This window comes from Tachyglossus aculeatus, chromosome 22 (assembly GCF_015852505.1).
Source record: "Tachyglossus aculeatus isolate mTacAcu1 chromosome 22, mTacAcu1.pri, whole genome shotgun sequence".
NCBI lineage: Eukaryota > Metazoa > Chordata > Mammalia > Monotremata > Tachyglossidae > Tachyglossus > Tachyglossus aculeatus.
This window is the reverse complement of record NC_052087.1, coordinates 15,908,644-15,926,191: the sequence shown is the minus strand read 5'-3', so window position 1 is coordinate 15,926,191 and position 17,548 is coordinate 15,908,644. Positions and strand designations below refer to the sequence as shown.

The 17,548-nt window shown below is 41.2% G+C and overlaps 1 protein-coding gene across 2 annotated transcripts in view; it reads left to right on the top strand.

Annotated features, from left to right (window-relative positions):
• NAV2 (neuron navigator 2) overlaps positions 1 to 17,548 on the top strand; it is a 361,092-nt gene that overhangs the window by 181,944 nt on the left and 161,600 nt on the right. For both annotated transcript variants that reach the window (XM_038764952.1, XM_038764951.1), the window contains 2 exons: positions 5,738 to 6,839; positions 8,895 to 9,007. In XM_038764952.1, the coding sequence (XP_038620880.1) occupies positions 5,738 to 6,839; positions 8,895 to 9,007 (1,215 nt within the window). The remainder of the gene's footprint in view (positions 1 to 5,737; positions 6,840 to 8,894; positions 9,008 to 17,548) is intronic.

The window sequence follows — 17,548 nt, the reverse complement described above, 5'->3', positions numbered from 1 at the left end:
AACATGCACCCTGTGTTTTGGTTGCTGCAGGTATCAAACAAGGATAGGAAATGATAGATCTGACTAGGTCATCCTGTTGTATACACTAAATACTTATGTGATTATAGCTATTAATAATAATAATCATGGAATTTATTAAGAATCTATGTGCCAAACACCATGCTACGATTAGATCAGTTGCAGTCCCTTCCCTGCATAGGTCTAACATTCTAAGAGGTCGAGAGAGCTAGTATGTTATCCCCCTAGTACAGATGAGGAAACTGAGGCCTATAGAGAATAAGTGACTTTCCCTATGTCACACAGCATTTGAGAGGCAGAGTTGGGGAAGCAGGGTGACATAATGTATAGAGCATGGGCCAGAGAATCAGAAGGGCCTGGGATATAATTTCAGCACTATCATTTGTTGTGTGACCTTGAGCAAGTCACTTGACTCCTCTGTGCCTCAGTTATCTCATCTGTAAAATGGGGATTAGATTAGAAGCCCCATGTGGGGTGTGAACTCTGTCCAGCCTGATTAACTTGTATCTACTGCAGTACTAAGGTACAGTGCCTGGCACATAGCAAACACTAACAAATACCATTTTTTAAAAGTTGGGATTAAAACCTAAGTCCCCTGACTCCCAGCCCCAAGCTCTTTCCACTAGGTGACACCACCACCCAAGTCTCTTTCAAAGATATGTTTTTTGAAGTGGAAGATGGCCTCTTCCTGCTTGGAAACTCATCACAGATAAACCAGTAGTCTGAGACTGAATGCTGGTGGATCACACTCTACCAGTCTCCCAGTGTCTCAAAGAGGCATGTGTACATAGGAAGTGGACATAGAGAAGTTGGCTTTAAACCATTGTAAATTTTTTAGGCCATAGTATGAAACCTACCACACTTGGCTGAAAATTGTGGAAAATATGTGACTGGGTTGTATTGCATTCTTCGATTAGGGCATATATTCTGAGCATTTTGAGTGGGTTGGAGAATAGTGTGTATGCATCTCATTGAATACATGAAGCAGCATGGCCTAGTGGATTGAGCAAAGGCCTGGGATTTAGAAGATCATGGATTCTAATTTTAGCTCCACTACTTGTTTGCTGTGTGACCTTGGGCAAGTCACTTAAGTTCTCTGTGCCTCAATTGTCTCATCTGTAAAATGGGAATTAAGACTGTGAGCCCTGTATGGGACAGGGACTGTGTCCAACCCAATTATACTGTGTCTACCCCAGCACTTATAACAGTGCCTGGCACAAAGTAAGTGCTTAATTAATACCATTATCATTATTATTATTAACAGCATAGCCATGATATCCCATTAAGCTAGAGATGAGCCGATTATGCCAGTACTACATCGGGGCACCCCATAAATAGGCACACTTTAGAGAGCTATGTTCTTCGAATAGGGCAGCTTACAGTCCTTTCTGGGTCCACCAGAATAGGCTACGTGTCATGCTAAGACTGGGCTAAACTATCAAAACTACTTAAAGGTTTTTTGTCGACTTCTTTAATCTTCTGCTTTTCTTCGAAATATACAATGTTATAAGGACCTTGTGCGTGGAAACGGCTTTGAAATGGTCATCAGCCTATTTACTTAGAGTGAGCAACAGTCCGTGTTTGGCAAGTAACTGAGAGTGCTGATTTTGTTCATTTTGTTACCTTTTATCTTCTATCTCTTTGCAGAGTTCCATCTGACTTCATCCATCTTTCCTAAATTGTCAGTCTTTGAGAAACCCAATAAGCAACTTGGTTAAGATGAATCCTTACAAATTTGAGCCTATTTCTTGCAGGATGTTGCCTTGTGCACTTAATCGAAACAACTAATTATTTCTTCAGGATCAGTGCACCTAAACTCTCCTATTCCTTTCTCTTAACAGTGCTATTTCTGGGGATTCATTGCTAATCAGTCTAAGATCATACATAACTGGTTTTTCTGGTGTGTTGGGTCTTTTTTTACCGCTTGGTTGGTCTCACTCAAGTGCGCCCCAGGTCTTACACCTGCAACAAAACCATAGCTGAACTTTTTTTGAGTAGTATAATCATAAAAGATAAAAGGAATTTGAGAGAACAGACTGGCAAGAATAAAAAGGTGTAGGTTGGAAATCTTTTGCATTTATTTTCCAAAGAGAAAAGGAGGAACTTTGAGTTGGCAAAGGCATTGTTCACCATAAGTAGTTAGGGAAAACTTTCCTGCAGCCCAGTGAGACTTCTCTTGCAGCCAAAGCATTCCTGGCTGTACTGTTGAGAAACATTTGTATTTGATCTAAGAATCAATGCTTGGGTTTCTTGAACTTTGTGGTTGAGGCACTTTCTTTCTGAAGTGACCTTTCTCTTATTAGAGTGTAAGTTTAGTACCGTGTTCTGCACACAGCAAGCGCTTAATAAATACGATTGACTGAATGAAAGTTCCTTGTGGACAGGCAATGTGTCACTTCTTTATTCCCAAGCATCTAGTACAATGAACTGCACCAAGTGGACACTCAATAAATTATCTTGCTGCTGCTGCTACTGCTATTACTACTATTGTACTTTAGGGTGCATTGTGGCCTTGTGGAAAGAGGACGGACCTCGGAGTCAGAGGACTTGGGTTCTAATCCCCATTTTGCCACTTGCCAACTGTGTAACCTTGGGTTAGTCACTTAACTTTTCTCTGGTCCTATGTTTTCTCATCTGTAAAATGAAGATTAAATATCTGTTCTCCCACCCACTTAGACTGTGAGTGCATGTGGGACAGGGACTGTATACAGCCTTATTACCTTGTATCTATCTCAGCCCTTGATACAGTGCTTGACACATAGTAAGAGCTTAATAAATACCACAATGATTATTATTTATCAAGTTACCCCTCTCCATTCTCACCAGATGTAGGAGAATATGATGGGGTAACATTTCCACAGCAGAGGTCAATATCACTGGACATTTTTTTCGTAGCAGCAGCATGACATAGTGGATAGAGCATGGGCCTGGGTGTCAGAAGGTCATGAGTTCTAATCCCTACTGCCATGTGTCTGCTGTGTGAACTTGGACAAGTCACTTCACTTCTCTGGGCCTCAGTTCCTTCATCTGTAAAATGGGGATTGATATTGTAAGCCCTACATGGGACAGGGACTGTGTCCAAACTGATTTGTTTGTATCCACCCCTAGCACTTAATACAGTGCCTGGCATACAGTAAGCACTTAACAAATCCCATAATAATAATAATTAAAATCATTATTATTAATTAGTAGTAGTAGTGGTAGCCCGCCACAAGAATTACCCCATTTCCTTCTGTATGAAATGATATCTCTCTCTCCCTTCACTGATGACAGATTTCCTGCTGATTTTCAACTGTCTCTTAAGTTTTGATGATTGGCCCCTCATGTATTCTGCCTAAGGCTTAATCAAGACTGTAGACTTGTAAGCTTGTTATGGGCAGGGAATGTATCCACTAATTCTCTTGAATTATACTCACCCAAGTACTTAGTACAGTGCTCTGAACATAGCGCTCAATAGATACGAGTGATTGATCGATCAAGGGTAGTGCAAGTCAGCTTCCATTCTTCAAAGACCCAGTTCTCCTATGCAGAAGTGGAGGCATCATACATAGCTGCCCCTGGATATCACTAATTTTCTCTTTTCTTTTTCCGTCGTGTTGGCTATTGCAAGATGATTGTGTTGGGGATGGAACTGAAATGAAGAATGTCTATTTTCTTGACTTGAAAATGTAATCAAGGTGCAGACAGCATAAGCCAAAATCACAAGACCAAAATCAGAGGGAGTGATCATCTCCATCGGAGGCATGGAGAACCAATCATCAGTTTCTAAAACAAACTTCCAAATGATCCATCTCAGTACTAGTGCCCTGCTAGAATGTGGTCTAGAAATCACCATCTGAACTGTAGTGAGTTCCAGACCAGAGAGCTCCTTTTATCCCTGGAGATAATAGGACTTTACTTGCCAATGACTTGAAAGTCTTGAATACAGAGTATGTATTTAATGCTACATTTGGTATCTCAAGGGTAAACAGAAAGAATCTTCCTTCTGCCACCAACTCTAGCCAATCACAGAAGTAGCTGATGGCAACCCCCTCCAGAGAGAGGGGGCTGTTTAACTTGAAAAGGGATCAGGGCTTCTCCTTTAGATTCTGTCACTATAGTAAGTTGCCCAGTTATCTAAATAAATAACGTTTTTTGAACCTTAAAAATGATACATTTACACCTTTAAAGGAATGTTGAGTGATTCACTTATTCAAATCTTTAAAATAGTTGGCTATTCATGCTCAAAAATGTCTCTTGTTGTATGAAATACCAGTAAAAATCATAAGCATGAGGCTTTAAGAAACTGTGTTGCATTCTTCTGGCTCTTTCCATTTAGTAATGATTTCTCTTTCAAACTGATCATCCAGTTTTTGATTTTCCAAGTGAATACATGCAAGTATGTGAAATGCCCAAGAGTTTTTTTATAAAATGATGTCCAACACCCTCCCCTAGAAATTCAAATTGCCAGTAAGTCAGGAAGATGTATGTGTTTTAAAACATCGGGAGGTCTGGTTTGGATCACACAAGGGAGGTTAACGGAGACATATCTTCCTTGAGCAGCTGAAAGTGAAGTAAAACAGTTCCTATGTAGTTACAGGGCTGCCTGATTTACAGTGCTGGGATTCACGGGGCTGTTCTTGCCTCAGAATAAGCATAAGCGCTCAACTGCCGTTTATTTTTGAATTATAAAAAGCAGCTCTACATACAGTTTACTTTGTTGCTAGAGGGCAGTGAAACATAGGTAGGAAAAAAAAAAAGACGTTAATCCCCAGCAGGCTGCTGGGCAGTTGAACAGTTGCGGATGACAAAAGTTAATTAGAAACATGAGCAGTTTAACTGAAAACATTTGTGATAATTGGGAGCACAGCGTCTCCAGAAACGAAAGTTTTCCTAGAAGAACTTCAGGGGAGAAAGTGGCCACTGCTAGGTAAGTATTCAGTGTGTTCTTTTTCTAAGCCTTCTCTTTAGGTGTCCGGTTGCCTTCATGAAGTTAGGAACTTGCTTTGGGATGTGTGGTATTGTGTGTGTTTGTGTGCATGCATGTTTGATAGAAACTAAGTAAACTTGAGGTTTGGGCTCGGGATTTCGGCAGTTTCTGCCACTAACTCCTCTTACAGCTGGATTCACTTATGAGATAGCAATGTATCATTTCAGTCTGCTGAATAAGTAAGAGGATTGCAATTCTATTTTCAACAGAATTGGTTATTCTCAGTATCTGATGGATATCAAATTGGAAATAACTTTAGCTAGGATAATGCCTGCTTTGGTGAATCAACATTTGAAACCTTTCAGAGAAAAGGATCTTGACTGAAGGATGCCACTCAAAGCCAAGGATGAGCCTTTCCTTGATGAGTACTTTCATGTTTTGTTGTTCATGTTGAAACCATGTATACTTATGATTCTTAAAAAGTACAAGGTATCATCTTATGCACATATGTGTGTGTAGGTAAATATGTATGTGCATATGGCTTGAATCCTTTGTCTTTAAACTTTTTAGCTCTGTAAGAAGATGGGTTAATTTTGGTGGATCTCAGTAATTTTCTGTGGTCATTCCTTCCTCTCCACCTACCCTTACCCAATGAATTAGCGATCTTAGAAGTCACTGGGGGTGACAATCTGTAAAGAGGACATGAATGAATATAGGTTCTGAAATGCCCCTTGTTTATTACTGAGTAAGATGCCTTCGGAAAGATTCTCACATTCACTGTGACAATGAATTGTTTTTCCATTTCTTCAGAGTCATTGGAAAGCCCAGTCTCCTCTCCCCCAGGAATGAATGAAAATGCTCCCATCTCATTTCAAAACAGCAGCAGCACTAATTCCATTGGTGGTGGAAGCTCATCAGCCATCCCCCAGCCTGGAACTGCCCCCAAGCCTTGGCGTAGCAAGTCTCTGAGCGCAAAGCACACTGCCACATCTTCCATGCTATCTGTGAAGCAGCCGGTGTCAGAATCGTCAAAGCCATCTCCAGAGACCATAAAAGCCACACCCAATAATCAGAAATCAATGCTGGAGAAATTGAAACTCTTCAACAACAAGGGTGGGTCAAAGATGGGGGAGTCCCTGGGGTCCCGGGACCCAAGCTGTGAAAGGCTGGACACTCTCCCTAGCTTTGAGGAAAGCGAAGAGCTGGAGGCTGCCCAACGGACCACCAATGCCACTGGACCGGCTTCCAACAGCCCCAAGATTGCACTCAAGGGAATCGCCCAAAGAACATTCAGCCGGGCACTGACCAACAAGAAAACCTCCCCCAAGGGCAATGAGAAAGACAAGGACAAGCAACGGGAGAAGGAAAAGGAGAAGAGCAAAGATGTCTCCAAGAGAGCATCTGTCACAGAGAAACCAGACATGAAAGAGGAACCAAAAGAAGAACCAACCACAGCAGCTACCACAGAGATGCCAAAAAAGTCCTCCAAGATTGCAAGCTTTATCCCCAAAGGCGGAAAGCTGAACAGTGCCAAGAAGGAGGCCCCGTCCCCTTCCCACAGTGGAATACCAAAACCAGGAATGAAAACCACCCCTGGAAAATCCTCAAGTGCCCCAGTTTCCTGCAAGGAAGGGGAGAAAATCCGAAGTGGGAAACCCAGCTCAGGGCTCTCCCATCAGAAGTCCCAGTTGGGCAGCAAACATTCCAGTTCCTCCTCCAGCTTAGCCTCCTCAGAAGGCAAAGGAATCGCAGGATCAGCAACCTTGAACAGCAGCAGCAGCAGCCAGGCTGTCAATGGGCCAGCTAGTACCACCCAGACAACAGGAAGTAATACTGTCAGTGTCCAGCTACCTCAGCCCCAACAGCAATACAACCACCCCAACACTGCTACAGTAGCTCCTTTCATGTACAGGTAGGAGTGACTCGCCCCTGTGCTTTCTTGAGCTTGGCCTTTCTGAAGAAAGATTGACTTCTTGGACTTGACTCGGGGTGGGAATGAAAGAACCTTTTTCAGAAGGGAAAAAAAAAACCCAAATTGGAGGCCTTCTCACTCTAAGCACTGTACCTTTTTCTGCTGCTTAGCAGGGAGGATGGTGGGATTCGATTCCGTGACAATAAACTGGAAAGGTTGAAGGAAAAGTGGTAAAATTATTCAGGTGTCCTTTTTGTCCATTTCTTTTTAGTTCCACATCTCCCTCTGACAAGACAAGAATTAATAGCCACAAGATTGCCATCTCTTCATTAACTCAGTCTACTCAGGAAAGACAAACTAAGAGAACTACAAATGCTCAGTTAATGATTCAGGGCTGATCTGTGTGGACAATTTTGAATACAAATATCCTGTGAAGCATTAAAGCAGCTGCACTGCTACCCATAAAAATTTTATAACCCTGATAATGCATTGAAATAGTCTTGGGGCAATAAATACATATTTGAGTTGTAAAACACCAACAGAGTCTCCATCTTTGCCAACAAACTGATACAGAGTTTTAAAAAAATGTATTTTCATTTAAATTGAGAACTCAATTTACAGGGACAATCTCTGTATCTTCCTAAAATGTTTTGTTGACCAAGTACTATAAAGTAGATATGTATTCTTTTTTATTAGAAACAAATAAAGAAATTTACTGAAATAAGATAATCATCAGAAGGGAGAAAAAATTATTCCTACTTTGTATCATCAAGTTTCCCACCCATCTTCAGTTTAAAACTTCCCTAAGGCACCCCTGTAAAGGGCTTTAGTGAAAGAAACTAGTCTTTATATTTGAAATAGCAAACGTTAATCTCAAATATCATGAAATAAATCAAGGAACCACCTGTTTGGGAATAGATACTTTAAAAAAAATTCTCAAATCTTTACAGTCACGGTATTTGGACTCTGAAACAGAAGGCTAGACATCAGAGAATTTGACTCATGTAACAATAATCTTTTTGGTGAAATGTCTTCTTAAGATTCATTTAGGATGCTGGCAAATGTTACAGAAGAGTCCCCAGGAAAGAAAGATAGACAGGTCTTTGTCTAGAGACCTGATGACTGAGAATCTATATGAAGGAACTGATGCCAGTGTTAATGGTTCTCATCTCTGCCAGTCCCGGTCCCACTAGGAAATAGAACAGAACATGAGAAGCAGTGTGGCCTGATGGATAGAGGAAGGGCCTGGGTTCTAATTCTACCTCTGCCACTTCTCTGCTGGGTGACTGGGTGACTTCACTTCTCTGTTCTTCAGTTATCTCATCTGTAAAATGGGTATTAAGACTGTGAGCCCCAGGTGAGACAGGGACCGTGTCCAGCATGATTAGCTTGTATCTGCCCCGGTGCTTAGCAAAATGCCTGGCTCATAGTAAGCACATAACAAATACCATTAAAATAAAAAAAAAGTTACTGTGCAGTCTTCAATGCCCCCCATTAGCCTGAATTTTTTTTCAGAATTCCTGGTTGGCCCATACATCTTGCATAATACCACAGCTAGTTCTTTGGTCACCATGGATGGCATTATCCCAGCAGACAGCTCTGGGACCAGAACCCAGCTCTCCAGGTTCCCAGAGCAATCCTCTTCCCTTTGGACAAATAGCGGCAATGTTGTTCTCTTGATTTCCTTTTTCATGCTACTGATTTTTTGGAAGTTGATGTTGGATGTTGACAGTATTGATGTAGCTAGTCTGGCTGATGACCTTGCTCTAAATGCAAAGAAACCCTTAAGGAGCCTTGTGTGAGGAATTGTGGATTCTTCATTTGGGCTCTGAAAATTTAATCTCTTACAGTTTAGTGATTGATTCACTTTCTAGAATGGTCATCACTTGTGATTAATTAATTATGTAAAGCGGGTCTGCAGGACTATTCGACATAGATGTATGCCAGAGATGATGGCAGGGACACTGGAGAAGATAGGGGAAGAAAATGTTGATGATTTCTGTGGAATGACTACCTGGATCTTCTGATGCAAGTTTGTTTTGATTCATTTCTCAGATCACAGGCAGACAATGAAGGGAACGTAACAGCGGAGTCCAGCCCAGCTGGAGTGAACCTGGAGCCTGCCATTTACACTAAAAGTGGACAGTCTGGCCTAGAAGATCTTCCTGGTAAGTCTAGGGATGTGGATGGTGATCAGTGTGTCAGTGATGATGAAAGAGATAAAATTTATTTTTCAATGGGGGAAGGGAAGGGGAAACGGCAGTTTAGTGTCTATACCCTCTAGGGACAGCATCTGTGTCTAATTCCTACTTGTATACTTGTTCTCAGTGTTTAGTATACTGTTCTGCACACAGTAAGTGCTTAATAAAATGCTAACACTACTAGTTAAATTGGTGGATGAGATTTAGCATTTTGTTTTCTCCTTCTCCAATGGAAATGAAATGGATTGAAATTCTAAACTTTAGCATTTTGTTCCTTCCTGTTCATTTAATGGGGTTTCAAATCAATTTACATTCCTTTATCCAAGCTTCAGGGAGCAGCATTTGGATATTTTTAATTTCCAGGGGGTTTTGGAGCAAGCATCAGTATGTGGAAAAATGACCTTCAGTATCAATCATTTATGGGTGTGGGACTGTTGATTCTTAGGCTTGACTTCCCTAGCTACTATCTGTATGCCTCGTGTTTCTAGAAAGTGCTAGGAAACCTGCTATCCCATGTCTTTCTATTTTGGTAGCCATTAAAGTGATACAGTAAAAGAAAATAAGCTTCTTGGCTGCTTAATCAAAAGTCCCGAGAAATTTTAAGTGTTTCAGTGATGTCACATTTGCAGCATGGCTGAGTGGAAAGAGTGCAGGCTTTGCAATCAGAGGTCATGGGTTCAAATCCCATCTCCACCACTTGTCAGCCTTGTGACTTTGGGCAAGTTGCTTAACTTCTCTGCATCTGTACCTCATCTGTAAAATGGGGATTAAGACTGTGAGCCCCCCCTGGGACAACCTGATCACTGTGTAACCTCCCCAGAGCTTAGAACAGTGCTTTGTACATAGTAAGCACTTAATAAATGCCATCATTATTATTATGTTATGAGGTATATTTAATATTTCAGGCTACTAGCATAACCTCAGTGAGAAACTAAGATACTCAATCACAATTTATGCAAGTATTTTTAATAAATGTCCTTACTAATTGGGTTATTTCTGGATTTGGGTTTAAATTGACATTTATATGGACACTCAGATCCATAGAGTGGTTTCTGTCTCAGGTTTCTAATTTAAAATGAAAACTGTTGATCACCCTTTGGAATAAACCCACTAAAACCAAGGGCATGTGCATCCTATCCTTGATACTAAAGCCAGTGGCACCCAAATTAACTGTGATCAGGGATGGAGCTACCTATGGATAGAACAGTGGGAATCTGCACAGTCTCCTGGAAAGAGCACAGATCTAGGAGTCAGAGGAACTGGGTTCTAATCCTGACTCTACCAACTATTTCTTGTGTGACCCTGGGCAACTCACATAACTTCTCTATGCTTCAATTACCTCACCTGTAAAATGGGGATTAAGGCCTCCTCCCTCCAGTTTAGACCGTGATCACAATGTGGACCAGGGACTGTGTCCAACCTGATAAACTTGTATCTACCCCAGTGCTTAGAACAGCACTTGACACATAATAAACACTTAACAAATACCGTAAAGCAAAAGAAGTATACACATATAAAATTGCCCATTTAGACAGTTTGGGTCACGCACCAGTAGAGGATGCCCAGAATATGAAGAGAGGAAGAAAAAAGTTCTGCCCTCTGTTGTTTCAACTAATATTTGATTTGAGGGTAAACTAGGAACAGAACCCACCACAGTGGGTTTCCCCTATCTGATGTTTATATTTATCGGTGTAGAGAAAAGGAGTTCTTCTCCCTCCCCTACCTTCTTTGTTTCCCCTCTTGATTTCAATCAGCTGCCTTATATATATATATATATATATATATATATATATATATGTATATATATACACACACACACACACACATATATATATATATGAAATACACACACACACACACATATATATATATGTGTATATATATACATATATATATGTGGCTCCTTCCTGGATCTCTGCTTGTCAGTGTTTGCAGGTCTGCCAAGGTTTCCTCCATAGGTCAGCTCCGAGCCACATCCCCCGCCCCACATTTGGAATTCATTTGTGGATCAAATTCCCTCTATAGGCTGTGGCTTGATTTTCATATGTGTGCATGCACAGCAAAGGGTAGGGACCAGCAGGGAAGATAAGCATCAGGAGTTCAGATATCCACATGCACTCCCTGGAATGTTTTCTGTGGGTGTGCACAGGAGAGGCATGTTCTCGTTTTATACCCAAAGACATATCAAATGTATGTCCCACAGAGGTGAGTGGAACTGTATCAAGGATCCTGAACGTAGCAAAACAAATCTATGAAGCCAAAAGCAAGAGCCAGAAGATATTCTAAATCAATCTTATCCAGTGATCAGAGTGACAGAGAGCCTCTAACTACTTCCAGCACCCCTTTTCCTCATGCCTCCATACCAAGAACGGGAAACAAAGTAGCGTTTCAAAAGACCCAAAATGCAGCCACTTCAGTTGATTTTAGGAGAAAGTCTTTCAGAACCGTACAGAACATAAAAAACATTTTCCTAATGGGAACTTCAAAAGAACATGGAACAAGAACACTTCCTAGCCTGGGTAGCCATGACCAGTTCCTAGGGTTGCAGTTTCCAGGCCCGGCCCAATCTCAGGGCCTGAAGGTGAGTGAGACCATAACTGCATGGTGCATTGTCTCAGGAATGGTGCAGCACCTTTCAGTCTCTAGGAGCAACAGATAACATGTCACCGCACCACACATGTTTTAATGCAGGAAAATGAGAGATTAAAGCACACTGACATGTTTAAACACCTGCATGCATAAGCGGGAGGGTGCAGGACCAGGCACAGACAGCTGTATTGTGCGTTATGTCGGCTGCACTATGTCAGCTCCCTGGTTTGTGGAAACAAAGGGGGCTCAGGACCTATAATCCAGGCCCATTTTCCATGATCCATCCTGGTCCAGCTCAAGAGCCTGGTAGGCTTCAGGCCCATTGACCAGCCAAGGTAAAGTGGGGTTAAGCAAGGTTCTGAGAACCAAACTTTCTTTGGACTGAAGTCATATCAGTCAGCCTGTTGATCATTCATTCATTCAACCGCATTTATTGAGCGCTTACTGCGTGTGCAGAACACTGGACTAAATGTTTGGAAAAGTTCAGTACAACAATAAACAGTGACATTACCTGTGCACAATGAGCTTACAGTCTAGAAAGTGTGGAGGCAGACATGAACACAAATAAATGAAATTACAGCTATTCATTCAGGTATATTTATTGAGTGCTTACTGTGTGCAGAGCACGTACTAAGCACTTGGGAAGTACAATTCAGCAACAAATAGAGACAATCCCTGCCCACAACAGGCTCGCAGTCTAGAGGATATGTACATGTGTTGTGGGGCTGGGAGGGGGAAAGAACCAAGGGAGCAGGGCAGGGTGATGCAGGAGGGAGATGAGGAAAAGTGGGGCTTATTCTGGGAATGCCTCTTGAAGGAAATGTACCTTCCATAAGACTTTGAAAGAGGGGAGAGTAATTGTTGGATTTGAAGAGGGAGGGTGTTCCAGGCCAGAGGAATGATGTGGGCTAGGGGTTGGCAGTGAGACAGGCGAGGTTGAGGCAGAGTGAGAAGGTTAGCAGTAGTGGATTGAAGTGTATTGGCTGGGTTGTAGAAGGAGAGAAGTAAGGTGAGGTAGGAGGGGGCAAGGTGATGGAGTGTTTTAAAGCAAATGGTGAGGAGTTTTTGCTTGATATGGTGGTGGATGGGAAACAGTGACATGTCCTGCAGAAAAATGATCTGAGCAGGAGAGTGAAATGTGGATTTGGACTGGGGAGAGACATGAGACTGGGAGGTCAGCAAGAAGGCTGATGCAGTAATTCAGGTGGGATAGGATGAGTGATTGTATTGATAGTAGCAGTTTGGATGGAGAGGAAAGGGTGGATTTTAGTGATGTTGTGAATGTGCTACCAATAGGGTTTGGTGATGGATTGAATATGTGTGTTGAATGAGAGAAAGGAGTCAAGGATAACCCCAAGGTTATAGGCTTGTGAGACAGAAAGGATGGTGGTGCCATCTACAGTGTGCTTACTGTGTGCAGAGCACTGTACTGAGTACTTGGGAGAGTACAATATAACAGTAAATAGACACATTCCCTGCCCACAGCAAGCTTTCAGTCTAGAGGGGGAGACAGACATTAATATAAATATAACAACATAATATATAATATAATATTCTAATTCTAATAATTTAAAATGATATAAATATAAGTAATGTTTGATTAATGTTTCATCATGACAGGAAATTTAGCAATGTCATATTAGATTACTTGGAAAGGGCAGTCTCTTCAAAAGTGAAAATGTGTATCTGTGTTCTGAATCTTTTGGGTTCTATTATTATCGTTGTTATCGTTGTTATTGTGACATCTGTTAACTATTTAATATGTGTCATGAACTGTTCTAAGCACTGGGATAGATACAAGATAATTAGGTCAGACACTGTCCGTTTCCCATATGGTACTAAGTACAAGGGAGTAGGATTTATTCCCCATTTTACAGATGAGGAAACAAAGACACAGAGCAGTTAAGTAACTTTCCCAAGGATACACAGTAGACAGGTGGCAGAGTCAGGATTAGAACTCAGGTCCTCTGACTCCTGGACCTGTTCCCTTTCTACTAGGCCACACTGCTTCTCATGTGCTTCTTGTACTTGGGATATTTGGTCTTCACTTTGAGAAATGTACCTTCACATTTTCTTACTTTTATGTCAGAATTTGTCAAGTGACTGCTATGTGTAAAGCACAGTACTAGATGCCTGGGAATGTACAATCAAAGGAGTAAAAATGGTCCCCGCCCTTGAAGAGCTGCCCATTTTATCTTTAAAACAAATGCAGGTATTTGATGTAGTCAACTGATTATCCTTTCAGTGATTTTGCACCACATCTCCCACACAAGTTTGAATTCAAAGCTTGCATTTGGAGCTCTATTTATATCCTTGGTACTGTAAGTATAAGATAGTCCTTTAGCATTGTCATAATTTATATAATATAGAATATAAAAATGTAGGCAAACTATGGGTACCAGTGCTTAGAACAGTGCTTTGCACATAGTAAGTGCTTAATAAATGCCATCATTATTTTCATGGGCCCTAGGTGAGTTGCATTATGATAAACTGTGTTTTGCCCTAGTTTGTTTTGAGCCATGTAGTTGAGTTGTTAATGGTTCTAACTCAATGCCAATTATGTACTATTTAACTTCAAACAAGGACCACTTGTCTGTGGGAGGGTGGTTGGAGAATAAAGCCGCTGTGTCCTGTATGCTTTGGCTGCCGCTGTAGGAGACAGCATTGGTGCTTACAGTAGCTACCCGGTGGATCAGTCAATCAATTGTATCCATTGAGCACATACTGCCTGCATAGCACTGTATTAAGCACTCGGGAGAGTACAGTACAACAGAGTTGGTCGACACAGTCCCGGCCCACAACGAGCTTATAGTCTAGAGTGAAGCCCTGGAGAGCTGAGTGTGTGATTTTGAATGTGGGAGAAATATCACTTTCTGACCAACATCCATTGTGTGCCATCCCTTGCCTTGGGAAGGGAGGTCAGGAACTGTGTCCACCAACAGCATGGTATTCTTTTAAGCATTTGTTCTGCACAAAGCAAGTACTCAACTATCAGAGCAATCTTCAGTGAAGTGACCAAATATCCCAGCATAGGAATGAGTAGCCTGTGCTTTCTACATTAGGAGAGCAAACTTAGGACATACTGTACATCATTCTCCAGCAGCATTGCTAGAGAAGTAGCATGGCTCAATGGAAAGAGCATGGGCTTGGGAGTCAGAGGTCATGGGTTCAAATCCCATCTCCACCAATTGTCAGCTGTGTGACCTTGGACAAGTCACTTAACCTCTCTGTGCCTCAGTTAACTCATCTGTAAAATGGGGATTAAAACTGTGAGCCCCACGTGGTACAACCTGATCACCCTGTACCCTCCCCAGTGCTTAGAACAGTGCTTTGCATAGTAAGCACTTAATAAACGCCATCATTATTATTATTAAATATAGCATAAGCCCTGATAATGAAAGGTGACATTTACCTGGTTTTTTTTTCCCAACTCAGCATGGTAACAAATGTCCAGTCAGTGTATTAGAGCTGTTTAGAATTCAGTCATACTTTGGCCATTGCAGATAGATAAAATGCAGCTCAACAAATGATACAAGGTGTGTGACTGTGAAGGAGTAGCGGAAAATGAAAATTCCACAGAGGCCATCAGGAGATTAAATCCATCTGTGACTTTTTTTTGCAAGGGTGGGTAGGAAAAAGAAGCTTGATCACCTTCATCTCAAAGAACAAATTCCTAACTGTCAAGATAGCGAAAGAAATGGGGAAGGAGAACTTCATTTGTCTTCTTTGTGGTAGATAATCAAATTAAAATGTTTATATAATTTCAATTGCTGTAGAAGCACAGATCTAGAATTTGATTCTTTGGGTTCCTGATTTAATCACTTTCTTCAAACAATTTGAAAATCCTAGTGCCAAAGAGACACCTAAGTCAGCTGGTTCCTCTCTCTCCTAGGTAGAACTACTACCTCTAAACCATCCTAAACAGATGGCTTATTTATGCCATTATTGAAAATATCCAGAAATAAAGATGCCACAGCCTTCCATGGTAGCCTCTTCCATTGGTAAATCACACTGACAGTTCGACGTTGCTCTTCTATCAAACTTAAGTCTCACCTACTACAATACTGTTGCCCCTCTGAAGATGTAGACCATCTGGTGAACACCCTCCTTATAACCTTTCTTATACTTCCAAACATTTGTCACCACGGTGCCTTTTCCAGACTAAATAGCCTTAACTCCTCCTATGTTTTCTCTTCCGAACTTTTAAGCAGTTTCTTTTCCTCTTTTATAGACATTCTATTTTCCTCTTAAAATATGGGGTCTCAGCTGAATACACTTTTCTAATAAGTACCTAAACAATACAAATAATGCTAGTGTTATCACTTCTAGTTCTTAAATGTCATAGTCTTTCAGAACACCCAGTATCTTGTTTGCTTACTTATTAACCATACTACATTTCTGATCAACTGTTTAAGCCATTTTGACTCACAGGCTTTATCTGCTTTACCTAGCTAATCATTCGCTAACTTTCCATGTAATAATAGTAATAATTTATTATGGCATTTATTAAATACATACTGTGTGCTAAGCACTGGGGTAGATGCAAGATGATTAGATCAGACACAATTTCTGTCCGATAGGATCTCATTTTATAGCACTGAGGAACTGCCTTTTTCTTGTCTTTAATTTCCCACAAGTAACTTAAGTAAATTACTTGTACAAAATATTTTGAGATGTATGATAAATCCTATCAAACCTCGATGAGATCAGTCTTTCTGGTGGCTCCTTTTGTTTTCTAAATTCATTCAATTGTATTTATTGAGCACTTACTGTGTGCAGAGCACTGTACAAAGTGCTTGGGAAGTACAAGTTGGCAACATAAAGAGATGGTCCCTACCCAACAATGGGCTCACAGTCTATAAGGGGGAGACAGACAACAAAACAAAACATGTGGACAGGTGTCAAAATCGTCAGAACTAACAGAATTAAAGCTAGATGCACATCATTAACAAAATAAAATAGAATAGGTAATATGTACAAGTAAAATAAATAGAGTAATAAATCTGTACAAACATAGATACAGCTGCTGTGGGGAGGGGAAGGAGGTAGGGTCGGGGGATGGGGAAGGGGAGAGGAAGGAGGGGGCTCAGTCTGGAAAGGCCTCCTGGAGGAGGTGGGCTCTCAGTAAGGCTTTGAAGGGAGGAAGAGAGCTAGCTTGGCGGATGTGCAGAGGGAGGGCATTACAGGCCAGGAGGAATAATAGTAATAAAACATGGCATTTATCCAGTGTTTGCTATGGGCTAAGTACTATGCTCAGTTCCCTCATCTGTAAAATGGGGATTAAGACTGTGAGCCCCACGTGGGACAACTTGATCACCTTGTATCCCCCCCAGCGCTTAGAACAGTGCTTCACACATAGTAAGCACTTAACAAATTGGCATTATTATTATGCTAAACCTTAGGGTACATACACTACAACCAGATCAGACACTCTTCCTGTGCCATGTTGGCCCAGATTCTATGAGGAAGAAAGAGCAAGCTTTCAATCCTCATTTTATAGATGAGGAAATGGAGGTGCAGAGTAGTTAAGTGACTTGACCAAGGTCACAAAGCAGTTCTCCTGACTTCCGGCCTGCTCTTTCCACTAAAACATGCTTCTTTGTGACCTTCAAAACTGTTTGAATGTTTTAAGCAAGAAGAAGCTAGGATTTTACCTATGTCAAAGCGATAAAGGCAATTTTTTATCTATATACAGTCCTGATTCTTCTGATATATTGGCTTGTAAAATCATAGAATTTAAATGTGGGCTCCACAGCCGACTGGCAGACAGAAATCATTATCAGACATTTATTGAAGTTTACTGTGCAAAGGACTATGCCAAGCATTGGGATATACACTAGGTAATCAGAGCAGATATAGTCCCAGTCATACACAAGGCTCACTCTCTAGAAAGGAGGACACTGATATTTTATCCCCACT